Source organism: Plectropomus leopardus, chromosome 15 (assembly GCF_026936395.1).
Source record: "Plectropomus leopardus strain MGB_pleo_1.0 chromosome 15, ASM2693639v1, whole genome shotgun sequence".
Taxonomy (NCBI): domain Eukaryota; kingdom Metazoa; phylum Chordata; class Actinopteri; order Perciformes; family Serranidae; genus Plectropomus; species Plectropomus leopardus.
This window is the reverse complement of record NC_142190.1, coordinates 4,884,041-4,901,012: the sequence shown is the minus strand read 5'-3', so window position 1 is coordinate 4,901,012 and position 16,972 is coordinate 4,884,041. Positions and strand designations below refer to the sequence as shown.

Below are 16,972 nucleotides of genomic sequence, written 5' to 3'. Positions count from 1 at the left end.
GATTTTCAATTAAATGGGATTATATTTAGCATAGTCCCCATAATGACTTAAAACACAAAGTAGAGAGCTTGGACTTGATCAAGGCTTGTTGGTCTTGACTCAGGACTTGACTCAAGACTTCAAAGCCAAGACCTACTTATGACTTGCAAAACAATTACCTTGTCTTGTCAATGACTTGTCTGGCTATGAGTGCTATGAAATAATAAGTGCATAAGAGCACTGCAGCTGATGGAGGACTGCAGCTGCTGCTGACATGTGGCTGGCATTAGGATGATAAGTGCTGAGCTGCTCTTCCTTTGCAGCAGTAAACCCACAGCCCGAACACCTGATAAACCGTCATAAGGAAATCCGTATATAGGCTGTGATTTATAGTTTATGATAAACCTTTGTTGTTGTTTTTTATATAAGCCATTACAGTGTCTTTATCAATCTTCAACAAGACATGGAGTGAATTAAACTTCTTTGACCAGCAGATGCTTGCATTATTCAAAAGGCTTTTGTCTTTTCCTTGAGAGTTGTCCCCTTCAGACATGCTATACTTAATACAAGCATCTTTTCCCTTCGAGATACCAAATTCAATTTCTACAGCAAAAGATGTTTAAAGAAGCTGGCTCTCCATCTGCCTTGGTTGGACTGTATCTGTTGTCCTTGCTGTCTTGTTTCAGTGGCTGGCAGGCAAGCGTACGTCAATATTCAATCCATAACGTCACTTGATGGGATGAGACAATCCCATATAGCCAAGGAGCTGCATCAGCACCTTTGAGCCTGGTCCTCTCTGATTGGCCAGCTTTGCTCTGGATACACACACACACTAGACACACAATTTCTCAGGTTGAACTGTACTCCACTGAGGTCCCCAACAAAATCAATGTGCTGTAATTTTTTAAAGCACTGGAAGGAGCTGAGGCGAGGAGAAGAGTGGGATGAGGAGAGGAGGAGAAAGACAGAGAGTAAGGGCTCATTTATGCTTAGTGTTGGACACGGAGAGGGACGGAGCCTTTTGTCTAAACTCTGAGTTCATTTTGTCCATATTTGTGCACATTTTCTGGAAGCTTAAAGATGACACAGGATCGTACTACTGCAAAATCACAGGGGCAGTGTTGTATAATTCAAGCAAAATACGACCATATGAAACATCCGTCCATCAGTAATCTAGTAAAAAGAATTTACTGTCCACATGTCACAATGTTTTTAATGGTTTCACAGACCATCGCCTCCAACGCTGCCTCTGTTAAAAGGTACACTATCATGACCTCCTTCATTGTCACTATATGCTGGCAGACCATCGCTGTGACGGCCTGCGCTGTAAGGACCATGCTCCACATGTGCATTTGTTGACATCACAGCAAACTGGAGTGTAAACAGCCGATGTAGAGGGATATCTAAAACTTCATAAGTAGACGCAGAAGGTCACTGACAGAGTGGCACCATGAGATAAGTTGGGATGATAATTTGTCTGTAATTATGTCGACATAAAGGAACAGGCTCTCATCCCAAGTTGTCAAATATTACCACTTTGCAGTGGAATTCCACGTCTTCATATTATGCCTGAAGTATCCTTCTGCTACTGCTGTTGACGTTCCTTGATGCTGCTACCGTGATGTCAAGAAATGCACACGGTGGGATGGTGCTTAGACAACAGAAGCACATGACAATCAATACGGGGATGTCAACAAACACATGATGGTTAGAATTAGGCAAAAGGACACATGGTAAGGTGTAGGAAAAAAAACCATTGCATTCAGTCAGGAAGCAAACGCCAGACTCCTGCATGAAAATCACAGGAAAAGGCAAAAGACAATCACAATCAGGCAATCAGTCCAACAGGCAAATCTGCAGGCAAAAGTAGGTAATAAAGAGTGACAAAGTTCTAAACTAGGAATACAAAGATGAAATGCAGGAACTCTCACACTGAGGCAAAGAAGATCTGGAACAGATAGATGGGAAGAGGCACACTAAATACAGATTAGAGCGGTGCATGCAAACATACAGGCAGGAAACTTGACAGGAAGTGAATCTGAAATGAGACAAGAATAAAAATAAAACAGGAACACTGGGTAAACATGAAAAACAACAAAACATGACCTTATGTGGAAGAACGGGATGTGACAAAGATTATAGGAGGATCATGACAAGACAATATGATGCCGAGCCAAAAAAGCAAGCAAAGAGAGCCAGAGAGAGACTGTTCACCAACAGACGAGCAAGAACCGTCTTCATCATATTCTAAGCTTTGTTCTAACACACACAGCTGATTCTTATTAAAGCACATACTGTATATTTTGCTCTTCCAGAAATATCAAACTGGAACATATGTTTGGCAATCCTGAAACACAAAGGACTAATAAACCTGTGTTTAAACCAAAAACTTAATTAATTCCCCATTCCTCTAATCCCTCTATTCAAATGTTCTGTGAAGCAGCAGGACAAAAAATCCTTGACAAACATAAGACTGACTCTTACTCAAACATCAGCCATAATGACAAATTCAGCATATGACAACTTTCCATAGACATGAACATTAATGTCAAACCTAGAGACATATGTTGGCTTCTCAACAACTTTCTGATGAACTCCTATACAGGAAATCACAATTGAGCTGCCTTTGCTTAGTAATGCACTGCAAATGATTAAAAACAGAGGTAATGATGCACAATATTAATGATTGCAGGTAATGCAGCATTTTCAACAGAGTACCAATTTCAAACCAGCCAGTCTGATGTGTATAGAGGTGTGTGAGGTGATTCTGTAGCAGCCTGCTCACAATTAAATCAAGGAAGAGTGAACAATGTGTGCAATGTTACTGAGCTCGGAGCAGCACTATTTAAACCAGAGGCTGCAGATTTATCAATGTGGCCTGCTACCTTCAGATTGCTTTTAATACAGTATGAAACAAATTGGGCTCATCATGTTGTCTTCAGACTGAACTCATCATTGCGTGTTTGCAAAGTAGAAAGTCAAGTCTGGGTGGTTAAACACTGTTGCTAACCAATTGACAATACTGTACATTAACACCGGAAGACATTTTTGGGGGCTCTGCCCAAGATGGTTGCTATGTCTTGAGCTCGTTGTCAGCTATTTTCTTGCTTTATTTCGTTTTATCCATTACATTTTTCCCCCTGCAACCTGCACACTACAAACATGTCGTCACATAATGCCACTTTGTCAGTTTATTTAAGCGTCTACATATTATGCTTTAAGTATCCTCTTGCGTCTGCTGTTAATATTGCGGGATGTCGCAACCGATGCCGGGACAATAACAATAGCACATGGTCAGGATTAGGCAACAAAAGCGTGTGGCTGGTTTTAGGCAACAAAAGCACATGCCAACCAATGCTGGGACATCGACAACAGCTGGTGGTTTGGTTTAGAAAAAAACATCATGGTTTGGCTCTACATTCATAAAGGGAAGTGAACAGCGGGCACCAGGGTAAAGTCCTGTGTTTGTTGTATTTATTTACCACTCCTTCCACCTGCCAAAATTGTTTCCACTTACAGCCACATTAATATCACAGCAGATTAGTCACATGAACACTTGTCATGGTGAACAAAACTCGACCTAAAGGCACCTCGAGCACAGAACAAAGCTTGTCTGTCATAACAGGATCATCAAAAATATGTGATAAAGCAATCTGTCCCTAAGATGATGCAGACTGATAATAATGTTATATTTTGACATAAAAGTTTTGCATGGTGCAGCTGTATTAAGAGTCCTTACAAATAAGCTTGCATAAACATTCCACTGATTTCTCCATCTCCGTCTATTAAGCAGCGTCGGACGTCTCCTTATTAAGACAAAGCTTGGCTGAGGAGCTATATTAAAATGTCTGTCCTCCCAGACGCACTGTCCCTTCTTGTTAGGCTTTTGTCATGTACAGTGTCTGACCTTGTGAGTGTGTCAGTGCTGAGCCTGAGCTGTAAGGCCCGCGCTCGCTGTGCGTCACTCTCTTCCCTAACTTTGAGAAGAGCAGCGACAGCTAGTGAAAGGAGTGAGCCGGGGGCAGTGTGTTCGCAACGCTTTTGAATGATTCATGGCATATCCTAGGAATCAGGATGTCACTGGAGAGGAAAACAGGACAGCTCCACTCGCTGGATGTTCGTCTGAACTTAATCATTTAGGAAACTCACTAACTTCTAATTTTATGCGCATTAGAGTTGGTCTGTTACAGGTTTTGGAAGGCCAGTGTAGATAAATTTAGATTGAAGCTGCTGCAGGCAAAATTTGTGAAAGTAATGGAATATATTTCAATCTGGTTATTTTCAGGAGAAGAAATTAAAAACAAAAAAAAAACAAAAAAAAAAAACTGTTATGTTTAATGCTTGACAGGAAGGAAAAAACACTAAGACATTCAAACCATCATGGCGATGCTAAAAAAGGTCACAGACGTGCTGAATAAACACGGTCATTATTAGTACTTGTAAATACCTCAGTCTAATCAAATGAAAATGTCACGTTAGGATCAAATCAGGTTAAACGCTCCACATATTATTCATCAATTATGTAAGAATAACAGGGGATTTGTTAAAAAACTGAGGCAAGGAAGATTATTTTCACTCGACAGTTATATGATATAAGGTAAATGTAAATAACATCCTGAAAATTACTCCTTGACTCTTATTTATTATATAAATTGCTATTTACACTCAGAGAACTAATGGCAAAACATGGCCTCCTGTTATGTTACATCACGACGCCTTGTCTCGGCCAAAAATTTGTACATGAACACATCAAACAACCAACCAGCATGTACGTTCTGCGCCAAGAAAAACTTACCTTTTGTAACGGGTTTGTTTCGACCTCACTTGACTCTTGACTTAAGTCTTTTGTTTCCATTTTTCTCTTCTTGTGCGCTGAGCTGAGCAGCCAATCAGAGTGAAAAAAAGCCGACAAGCATCGACAAGCGCCAATGGTGCAGGACACACTGCGATGAAGAGGACCGCAGACACTCCCCATCGGCCTGACATTGGCAGACGTCTGACTATTGTTTTGGTGTGTCAGGGCCTTTAGATATTAAACTTAAACCTGTGAAAAATGGGGGGGAAACAAAAGTATTGCATTTAATTTTTTTGTTCAGAGTAATTTTTGTGGTTAAGTTTTCACACCTGATCTACTTGAGCCAAAATTATACTTTCCACTACTGTCATCTGCCATGTCTGTAGGGGTCTGCATGGACTGTGCACACTTTCAAACATGTGAACACATCAGTGTATACAGACACAGCTTAATATAAACAGAACTGTGTCACCTTTGAAGAATATTGGGCTCTCAATGTTGTACCAAATCCCTTGTAAATGGATTTTCCTCACTGCAGTTATTCAGATAAAAGCTTCTTGTAATGGGATTATAGCATTGTTGCATGCATGGACATTATGTCACATACAAATGCACTGTTGAATCAGCATATGGGTAGACTTACATGTAATTTCCACTCTGCACTGATATAACTGTTTTCCTTTAACCCTTGAACAGCTGGATCAACATCATTTTTGTTGTGCGGCACTCAGCACCTTTCACAAGCTTTTAAACCTCTGAAATATGATGAAACTGGATTGATTTCTTTGTATAACAAAGGGGGAGAAAGCAATAAGCAACATGGCAAGATATGTCCCACGAATTGCAAAAAAAATTCTTAAAAGGTGGGGCGGGGAGGGGTGTTCAATATGAAAAAAAAGGGAAAAATATAGAATGAAAATATACAATAATACATATATGCATATATAAAATTAGGGTATGGAAAAAATGTTTTTTGTTGTTTTATTAATTTTCATTTTTTCCTTAATTTTCTTTAACTTTTTAGTTATATCATGCCAATTTTTTTTGGCCATTTCTTATAAAAATGTGCTGTTTAGTTTGTCCTAGCCTAATAACGTAACTTACCAAATGCAACACCAGTGTTTTAGACCAAGAAATATTGTATTAAAACATACTGCTAACAAACACTCAGACTTCTGCTATGGCTCCATATTGCATATGTTTCATTAGATAATAAAACAAGTCAGATATTTGCCAAAATATAGGCGCAAGATCATCACAAAGCTATTTACTGATAGGAGCATGTACACACACACACATACTGTACACTGTCTTGTTTTTCCTGTCAAAGAGCTGAGTGGTCAACACTGCCCACCCACACACAGGCCAGGTGTGACAGGTGATTGACAGGCAGTCTGACAGCCCCGCACTGCCGAGATAGATGACACAACGACTGGTGATGGACAGCAGAGACAGAGAGAGCCCGCCTGGCTGGCATGTCCGACAGCTGGACTGCTGCAGCAGTTTGTGGCAGTACTTTGTTATTTCCAAGTGATCATGTGTGAGTCAGAAAAGGCTGAACAATCTGCTACAGAGTGCACATCTGTCATGCAGCAGACATTTATGAAGCTGAATACTGTTTTTTTGGGTTAATGTTTGTTTGTAGTATGTTGTTAGTATGTATTTGAATAAAGATTTAGTGTATTTAAGTGTCTATGTTCTGCTACAAACGGCACCAGTACACAGACACAGCTATTGAGGATGTACTTGTATCTTTGTGCTGTGATCAGAAATGTGTCTAAGCAATAAGAACAACTGCCAATCGCATATTTGAGACGCACATTTGAAGACTAACACGAAAGAGACAATTATTTCTGGGAAAAAGCCCATAATAGCTTAATATTGCTTTATAATCTCTCTTTTTTAAATTATTTTTTTATCTCATTATCTCTTAAAAATTTGCATATTTAATTCTTTATCGACTCTGCATTTCGTTGTCTTTTACTTAAGCATCTGTTTAGCCTCATCAGATCACATGATTTTGTGAGTTGTGCTTTTAAGTGGACACATTTTGAAATATCTTCGACTTTTTCAACACATCTCTTACTATAATTTTAATGTGGCTCCAAAAAGGTCACCAAATCTTCAAGTAAGTCCAATTTTGGCTATTTTAGCAAAACCTTTTATAGAGAAGAAAACAATATCAAGCTCATACTATCATGCTCATGTGAAAAATATCTTTTAATGTTTGTTTTTTTTAATTAAATTATTTTTGCCACAGATTTCAAGGCAGATAGAGGCCTCTCCGAAACTTTCGAGGGCAGTTTGTAAGCCTGCACACACAGTAGCAGAACTAACTGTTAGCATCACACGGCCGACATTACCCAATTGTTACTATGGTTTTGCTTTGTGTTTGTTGGGATGTTTAACAACGGTTGCCGTGTAAGGTAAGTCAGGTTAAAAACGCTGCCAATAACAATGTAATATAAGGAGCATGGGGGCACCAATAGGGTGATATGAGAACATGTTGAATCGACTGTTGCTGTCTTTTTGTGTGGTAGAGGCTAGTGCCAACATAAGGATAAGCTGAAGGACTTTGTCTATCAAGGCAAGTACTCCCACCCACTCAAAGTTTTTGGGGCGGCAGCAAGTCCAAACTGATAGAGAGCAACAGAATGTTAAGCCCACGTCATCAGGACGGTCTTGCCGGGCTAATCCCCCTCCCCCACGGGACGCTGTTAGTGTGGACGCAATGTCAGACTGAAGATGGAAACAGAGTGTAATGAGTTGACAATTCTGTCTGATATCATGCAAGGTCAGTTTGATCATTAGCAAAGACTACAGCTCTGCAGTTAGATGTGAATCACCTCCACAGCTTGGTGCTGATGACATCAGGTTATTCATTAACATTATGCAGCTGCAAGCATATGCACACATACACACACAATGACATGTACACAGACACGCAGATCAAAGGCTTGCTGAGAGGGTGAAAGCCTGCTGATGGCAAACACTGGTTTCTCTGAAGCAGGGACATATGGCAAGTTGTCTCATGGTTCCCTCCCTTAAAGCCGCACAGCCCCGTCCCACCCTGCTCTTAATTGAAGTAGCCAAACACAGCAAGCAGGGGCACAGCTCTGTCAAATGCACCTCAGAGACGATCAGCCTGCTGCTGTACTGCACCACAGGCCTGCGCCTGGTGCTTGTTGCAGAGATTAAACACTCACAGAGAAGCCTGGAAGTTTCCTTAAGGTGTGCATCTTGCAGAATACCAGCAAACTTGATGACAGCGAACATGAAGGTTGAGTGCACTTTGCAGCGGTGCCTTCCAAAGTAGCAAGGGTAGAGGGGCAGGACACAAAAAGGCTGTGAAAATTTCATCACAAGCATTGCTGAGTGTGATACCAAAGACCTAGTGATGCATGTAAGCAGACGCTTTCCTGAAAGGTCTGAAACTGTAATGTCATCCGAGTGGTAATGATGAAATATGTCCCTTGTCATAATCTAGACAAATACACGTGAATATTCTGCCCAAGTCCTCAATGTAAAATCTAAATGACCGATGTCAACTAGTAGCTAAAAACTTTTATAGCTGCAAATAATGTATGACAACTGTCAAATGTGTGCTGTAGGCAAAGAAACACTCGAACTGACCTCCTGAAAGTGCAATATTTTAAGTTTTTTATTGTCCCCTATCACAAACTCCTCATTATACACTATTCCTGTGCTGGATTAACAGGGTTATTGATCAACATCGCATATAAGGAGTGACATAACAACATAATACAGGGTCCATGACAAATACCAACGATTCAGCAACAACACTTACTAACTTTCTCTTTGGTCCAGACCATGTTTCAAGACAAAACTGTGAGAATCTGTCATAGCTTGCAAAGACATTTTTATACAGTGGTGGGTATACACATATACACACCCACCTCTTCTTCCATGTACAGTACAAATACCAAAAAGCCGTTGGAATATATATGAGCCCTCTCCTACTGCACAAAAAAAAACACTAATACCTCTTAACATTTGTCTTTTTTATTTAATGGGAAAGATTAGAATCGGGTACTCCACAGCTCCATCCTCTTCTACAAACATGTTTACTTCTGCCTCCAAAAAACCAAGATGGTGACAACCAGAATGCCAAACTGAACCACAGTCCACAAACCAATGGGTCACGTCACGGTAGCTACGTCCATTATTCATACAGTCTATGTTTGAGACTAAAACAAACAATAAAATGGATGTTTTAGGGTTTTTTTGTGAGACATCATTGCCATTATTACACCCCCAAAAACTTTACTTTAAGCACCAGCATAATCTTCTCCAAGCCATAACCATGCAAACCGTAAGGAAAGTGGACAAGGGAACAAAATTTTCCAAATTTGGACTCTCATCCACATCTACTCCAGTACCACCAGTCAGGCATGATCACAACCAACTGGTTTTTGTGCCGAAATAAAATCGCATTACCCATAGCGTTGTTGAAAAGCACATTCAGTTTTAACATATCTGCCACATTATACAAATGTTACACTTCTAGGATTTTAGGATATTAAGGATTTAGCTACGACCTCTGTTGGGGGTTGCACGAGATCCTCCAGTGGTATTTTTTAAAAAATAAATAAGCTCTAATTTGATGCTGTTTTAAGCACTTGTGCACCTGGAGTATGCTAAAAGTACAAAAACAATACCTAATATGAATCACTTTATTTTTATTGTGAGTTACAAAATGGTTGGGGGGGCCACCTAGCACCCTATTGGGGGCCATATTTCGTCTGGGGGCTGAAAATTGAGAACCACTGCTGTAGGTTTATGTTACGATGCAGTACATCTAATAACTGATCATACTCCTTATATAATAACACCCGTCAGGCATCAGTTATTACAGCACTCTGTTCCCATTTACTTAAAGTAGCCACTTGAATCTGGTTTAAAAGGGGGTGTTATCATATGGTGGTGGATGCAAAGACTGAATCGTAGTGAGCATAAATGTGAGCATAAAGCTGAAGCAGATGTCTCAACCTGTCCGTCAAAGTAAAAACACAAAGCTAACAAAGATTTGAGTGACAGTTTGGCTGCACGTCAGGGGTCAGGCAGCGGCCACAGAGTTTTCACACCACAGCATGGATGCACACAGTCCAGGTCAGAACACTGTCTATTCATCTCCACATCCTCTACCTCACTTTGAAGTTGGGTTAGAAGAGGCTTTACGCCTTCCCTTTCATGACCTGCCTTGTCAGATTAAGTCAAATCTGGGAGGCTGGGATTGAGTCTGAGGGCTGTCACATGTTCACACGGTGTGCGGGGATGTGTGTGTGTGAAAAGCACACGTTGTCTGCTCCCCCATCGATTTGTATTTGAGAAGAAAAGAGAAATGGCAGTAGAGGGTGGCAGAGGTGGGGTGGGGACTGGAGAATTTGTGATGAGTCGACAATGAAATTCCAATGCCGTGTGCAGACTACACACACGACTAATTTAAGATGAAATGTCAGCTGCTGAGATACTGTACCAGATCGACTGATTTGAAAAAGAGTTCTTTGCACAATAGAAACCCTGCAGCACCATTTTCCCTCCACAGTCCCTACTTTAATTAAATCCAGTCTGGTCTGGGAGGTACAGGTTATGTTTAAAATATGTGTGTATTTTGTGTCTTGGCTGCGTGCTTAGAGTGTTAATAGGTGAATCTTCCACCTTCTGAAATTCTGCGTCTACATATTACACTTTAGGTATCCTTCTGCGTCTGCTACTGACGTTCCAAGATGCAGCGACCGTGATGTCAACACAAGCACAGAGTGGGATTATGATGCAGGTGCAGCAAAAAAGGCACATGAACGGTGTAAACATAACATTCAGACGGGTAGTGAACACCAGACTCCGGCATGACAGTCTGAGGTTTATTTGGATGTTCCTGGGTACAATGTGTAGTTGAGGTTGGGACTTTCTCAAAACGTAGTGACCAGGTGCCAGACTCTAAGCAGCACGCAAGGGAGAGCTACGAAATCGCACAAACAAAAAAGAGTGAGGCAAAACACCAAGCGGACAAAGCTCTGTCTAGGATCTGGGAACCCATGATTGGCTTTCACTTTAACTGCCAATTATGGTCACAAACTGTAACCGACAAAAGGCTACCTCTGTATTTTGTGAAACAGAGTGGTGAGTATAAAAAAACAAGAAGACGATGACTAACGCACGAGAACCGACATCGTTAATAAACTCAGAACAGCAGCACAAACACAGCTCAGAAGTCCGCCATCGTCGTTGTTGTCCTCTACTCCCACATGGATATTTGTCTGAAACGTAATGCGCAAAGCGCGGCCGTGACATCACTGTTTTCGTTTACACAGCAAAAATTTAATAAAAAATTACACTCCGAAACCGGTTTCAAAAGTTTGCACTTTCAAGCCTCGAAAATGCCATTTTCATTTGAACGAAAGACTAAACCGCAACAAAAGTCTAACATTTCATGCAAGAACTGTTTGCATGTAAACCACCCCTACTAAGAGTCCTTGACTTGCTTTTTTTTTTTGTTTTGTTTTTTCTCAAGGTAAAACTATCTTTCACCGAGATAAGACCTCCTCCTCCTCCTCCTGGCCATTCTGTCATAAAACCCAACATGTGGGATGATGTGCAGGAGAAATGAGATGCACCTGAACTTCAAGTATCCAAGCAACAGGTCTGATTACTTCAGTTTTTGAGTAAATTTACAACAACAACAAATAACAAACCTAACATCCTCTTTTTGCTATGTCATTATGGGATAAAGATAAATTTAGATTATTTAAGCATGAAGCAACATGACAAAATGTGATGAGGGGGTCTGGATGCACAGTGTCAATTAGCAATTTCAGCCGACGAATAATAAATCATAAACTTTGAACAAGCAGAGCAAAGGATGGAGAGGTTCAGTAAAATCCTTTTAACCTGTGCTGCTTAAAAATTCAAACTGAAATGTCTATAAAAGGCTGTTAATCCACACAAAAAAAAATCATGTATACAACACTAACAAAGCTCTTGTATTTGATCCTTGTGACACCAAACAATGATTTTGATGAGTTATGCATTACATCTGAGTCATATTTCTTCATTATTAAACAATATGAATTCATTTAAATCTTAATCACCTTTATCTAAAGCATTTTCTCAATATCTAAGTTTTTTTTTATTTCCACCCTACTGTAAAACAAAACATGCTGCACCTCAAATCTTACCAAAGTGAACACTGCCATCTAGTGTTGCTACAGGTCAACAGTACACTGCTGTATACACAATTTATCACACACTACTTCACAATTTTAGTTTGACAGTTAAAAAGAAACTGAAATACTGCATAATCAGTTTTTTTCCAAAACATTTCAGGTTTGTTTGTTTCACATCAGCCATTCTGTGAATTGCTCTAGCATTTCATTGGATTGCACTGTGGGACAAAAACACCACCATAATCAATAAATAAAATGTTGCACAAAATATGTGTGTTTAATCCGAACCATTGGTGTGTGGTATTTGTTTGAGGAAGGAGACGCTGGATCAACGACCGTTTCCTCAGGGATCACGGTTTATTTGGTTTCATTTTTAAAAACAAGGGAAAATGAAAGTCAATCCCAGACTGAAGATAAATAAATACAAAACGGCAAGGTCACTTTCAAACGTTCCTCTCTTAAACTTGGAAAAATAGGTTTCTTTTGAATAAACTGTTACAAGAATCTTGCTCCCTTTGATGAAACCTCTACATTTTGAACAATATTGAAACAAAGGATCATTGGGCTGCTAAATGTGAAAAGAAACTAAAATCAGTGAATCACAGATCTAAATGGTTGAACTGCTTTCTTCAAGAAATGCAGCAACGCAACTATAAATGCTCTGCAGTCTCATTCGCACGTGCTAACTGTTGTTGCTGCCTCCATTTTCTACTATCTTGCGCTTCTTCTCGTCTGTTGTGGTTTTGAAGACGTGTTCTCTGTAGTACTGCAGCTCTTTAATGCTTTCCTGGATGTCATCCAAGGCTCTGAAGGGAGGAAGGAGGGAGAAACCAAATTAACTGCATTCCCTGTATTATGCATATTCCTCTCAACTTTGAGCTTAAAGGATCATTTTTGATTCAACTCGGAACTCATTTTCGCAGGTTTTGCTATCAGCTGTGTTCGTTATGATACCCGTGTTCTTACCAGCTTAATTACTGAGATCTGGCAGCGTGACATTACCACTGAGGAGAAGTCCACTGAGGCGGGAAACATGATCAGACTGGTTTTAAACAAAGCCCCCGGCTATTTTAATGTGTTTTCAAGAGAAAACAAAGATGAATGGTGAAGTTATTACCCAAACTGTCTGTTCAATAAATCTATCAGAGTTTGTAGACCCACTTCCTGCTTCAACTTTGACCCCCTGTTCTTACTGGAGTTGCATAGTCTTCCTGTACAATGGAGGCTTAGAAATGACATTTTACTTCTAATTTAATTTCCAAAGAAAGCGGTTACATAATGTAGAATAAACTGTTGGTTTGTTTCCAGCCTGTCTGTCTGACTCTGCTGCAGTGATGCCAAAGACGTCAGCAGTGACTGTGGGGAGGACGCTGTAAAAACAACTGACGGCAAAAAGGCCGAAACTGCAAAACGAAATCAAACAAACAAACAAAAATAGTCATCTTTTACATCAGGGATACTCAACTTGCTTTGCTTGGCCACTTTTGCAAAATCACAGGAGGCCAGGGGCCAGTCACAGCAGCCCAGTAGAGGTTTCTGGGATTTTAGGACATTTCCAGGATATGAGCACATTTCTAAGATTTTCGGAGAATTCTATGGTTTTAGGAAATTTCTAGGAATTTAAAACATTTCTAGGATCTTTTCACATTTTTAGGATTTTAGCAAGTTTCTCAGAATTTAGGACACTGCTAAGATTTTAGGACATTTCCAAGATTTTATCACATTTCCAGGATCTTATCACATTTTTTAGGATTTAAGCAGGTTTTTAGGACATTTCTTGGATTTTAAGAACACTTCTAGAACTTTAGGGAAATTAGGATCTTAGCTAGGACCTCTGTTGGGGGGTGTGGAAGATCTTCCACTGGATGTTTTATGCACTCTGACAGCTTCTGTATACTAAGAATACAAAAACAATTCCCTGTGTGAATCGCTTTATTTTTATTGTGGATTAGAAAATGGTTTGGGGGCCACCCGGCATCCTATTGGGGGCCAAATTTGGCCCGCAGGCCGCAAGTTGAGTGTCTCTGCTTCACATGATTCTGTTGATGTGTTTTTGCATCATATACCTGTGGGCTGCTTTCTTGAGAGGCACCTTTTTGTACTCCTCTGGAAACCACCGTCTGTAGACGTTTAAAGAACAAAAATAAAGCACTTTTATGTAATAATACTGTCAGACTGAAGAGAATACTGTACTGTCTTTAAGTTATGCTCATTTACTGCTTAGAAGAGATACTTTAACTGAGATACAAAACCTACTTGACAGAGTGAAACTAAAACTCTGCTTTAAAGGCCCAGACACAACAAGCCGATATCAGACAACAAGCGGCATCATGTTTCCTGTGTCTCGGCCAAAAAGTTGCATAGGAAGACACCAAACCTCAGCCAGCACATACATTCATCTGCTCGGTGTGTAAAGATTTAAGGAGATTTGGCGTCTGAGAGGACTGCAGATCACAACCAGCTACAACTTGTTTATTGTTCAGCAGATTTTTATCCGGCGCCGATTTATCTGCAGAAGTTTCTCAAACAAACCAGGTGATTAAAACTGATAAATTTACTAATTATAGCAGTTTCAAGTACCTGCTTCCTGTGTAGATATAAATGACTCATTCTCAGGTCATGAAAACAGAGTTGTTATTTTCAGGTGATTATGCACGAAAGAAAACACACTTGTTATATTAAAACCCCACTTCTGCCAATATATCCCTCTAAATCCTGCACACCGGAGCTTCAGCTGCAGAGAATTCACATTGGGTAAGCTAAGAAAGCTGAGAAATAAATGTGGGAAACTGCAACTTTGCAAAACAGCACAAACAGCCACACAAAAACTCACCTGCAGAGCTCCTTAATGGTGCTGACGTCAATGATTCTGTAGTGGAGGTGGTACATAAACTGTGGCATGTACTTGTCCAGGAACTTCTTGTCTGCGTGCACAGAGTTACCTGCAGGAAGAGGAATCACAGGAGACGCCTGTAAGAGTGAAACCAGTTGAGTAACATCACAGTTGTGCAGCTGGTAATAAAAAGTAGCCCACCGGCGAGAGGACAGGATCCAGGCGGGGTGTGCTGTCTGACGAAGGACAGGAACTCATACTCTGCTTGTTCCAGGGTGATTTTACTGTCCTTTACAGCCTGCGTTAGTCCTGACTGAGACACAGACACACAAAACAGATTTATTCTCTTACAATACTGTAAAAGAATGATATGACAAAAACAGAGAAACAGTGAAAAAGCAGCATGGAGGCCAGTGAAAATGATATAATTGTCACTTCTTTTTTAATATCTGTTATTTATTCAGTCTCTCTTTCAGACTCTGACTAATTTAGAGTTTAAAATTTGCAGCTTAGTGCAAAAATCGCTTTACACCCTATTTTATTTTCTATCTTCAAAGCTGCTGACCACAAGACATCTTACCTTCCCATGATGCTCTTTACACCACTCTGACATCCCGTCCAGCAGCTCGTTTGGCTGGTTAATTATCAAGTTGGGCCCCTGTCAACCGAAAAAGGACAATTTTAACTGCTGAGACAGATTTAAAAGAAGCAGCAGTCGAATATTTTGCGTAAATGTTTGTGTTACCTCGGCCAAAATGTTCAAGTCAGAGTCTGTGATGATGCACGCCATCTCAATGATCTGGTCCTTCTCGATGTCCAGGCCTGTCATCTAAAAAAACAAAAAAACAAAAAAAATTTTTTCGCGTGTCAAAACATTTTGTAAACTATGTTTTAATAAAGGTGTGATGTAAATAAAGTCATGACTATTATCATTAACCCTTTAACATCATTTTTTCAAATTTTAACTGCAGTCTTCGCGGTCAAATGTATTTACAAGCACAATTTCTACCATCATTATGCATCATGCCTCCACTATCAGTATACACACGGGACTCTTATCAACACCCACAGTATTTGCACGTAACATCACATGCTATCACAGAGTGCATTTGGTCATTTTACACCTATCACTACATGATATGCTGTTGTTACCATTATTGCTGTGCATCTCTCCCGCTCTCTCTTTCCCTTTCTTTTTTGTCATTATTGTAATTTAATTGTTATTTGTTTGTCCATCCTGGAGGAGGGATCCCTCCTCAGCTGCTCCTCCTGAGGTTTCTTCCATTTTTTGCCCCGTTACAGGGGTTTTTGGGGAGAGTTTTTCCCTTGGGCGATAATGGGCTTTAGAAATAAAACTGAATTAAATTTGAAGAGGCCTATTACAGCAATACTATCTGTGGGCGTTATTTTGTGCGTCATTATGTTGCTTTAAAACCATAGTAATCAAAGACAAGTGATATTTTTGGAAAACACAAAGCATGATACAGCAAATCTAAGCTGAGTCACGTCCTAAATTTATGGCTAATATGTCATAGCTTACCCCCCACGGGGTTTACTGCTAAACTACACCGTCATTTTAGCATAATCCAAAACTGTCATTTAAAAACTAGACAACTAGCATATCTACAAAAAACCTATTTAGCCTCATAATGTTTTGGCATATGAAGGTAGTTAGCCCAACTGACGTGTTTTCCCACGTTAGCTAACGTTTAACTCAACCGTTAGTTCCCAGGTAACGTTAGTAACACGATTTAACGCGACATTTATCCACACAGCGACCTGGTTTGAATAATTAGCATCATTTTGACTACCTTTTGTTAGCTTGGTGTGGCTAATGTTAGCAAACTGACATGATGTTAACGTATAAAAGCCGGTTTTAAGCGGTGACTTGCCTCCAGGTCCACCCAGACCATTCTCTGGGACATGGCAGAGGACGACATGCTGAGTCTTCTGGACACCTGGACGTCAAAAATGGATCCAAATGTGGACGTGAGGGGGTTTATAAGTCGGCTGAACGGTGCGGTCTTCTGTGAGACTCTACTGAAGTGAGAGACAGACGCTGCCTGGCTGCCGGACCGGAGGACGGGCTGTGTCCTCCTGCAGAGACCCTGCAGGGTAACCAGAGTCCATGCCGAAGCTTTCCGACACACTGGCATCATGGGCCGCCGGCTTCTTCTTCTG

At 40.3% G+C, this 16,972-nt stretch overlaps 1 protein-coding gene across 1 annotated transcript; it reads right to left on the bottom strand.

Annotated features, from left to right (window-relative positions):
- Positions 1-12,296: 12,296 nt before the first annotated feature.
- On the bottom strand, positions 12,297-16,972 carry rexo2 (RNA exonuclease 2). Its single transcript, XM_042499409.2, has 7 exons — positions 16,684-16,972; positions 15,537-15,620; positions 15,372-15,449; positions 14,993-15,104; positions 14,792-14,900; positions 14,025-14,078; positions 12,297-12,764 (listed from the first exon to the last, which is right to left on the bottom strand). Exons 1-7 carry the CDS (start codon positions 16,948-16,950, stop codon positions 12,641-12,643), a joined length of 828 nt encoding a protein of 275 aa, XP_042355343.1. The 5' UTR covers positions 16,951-16,972; the 3' UTR covers positions 12,297-12,640.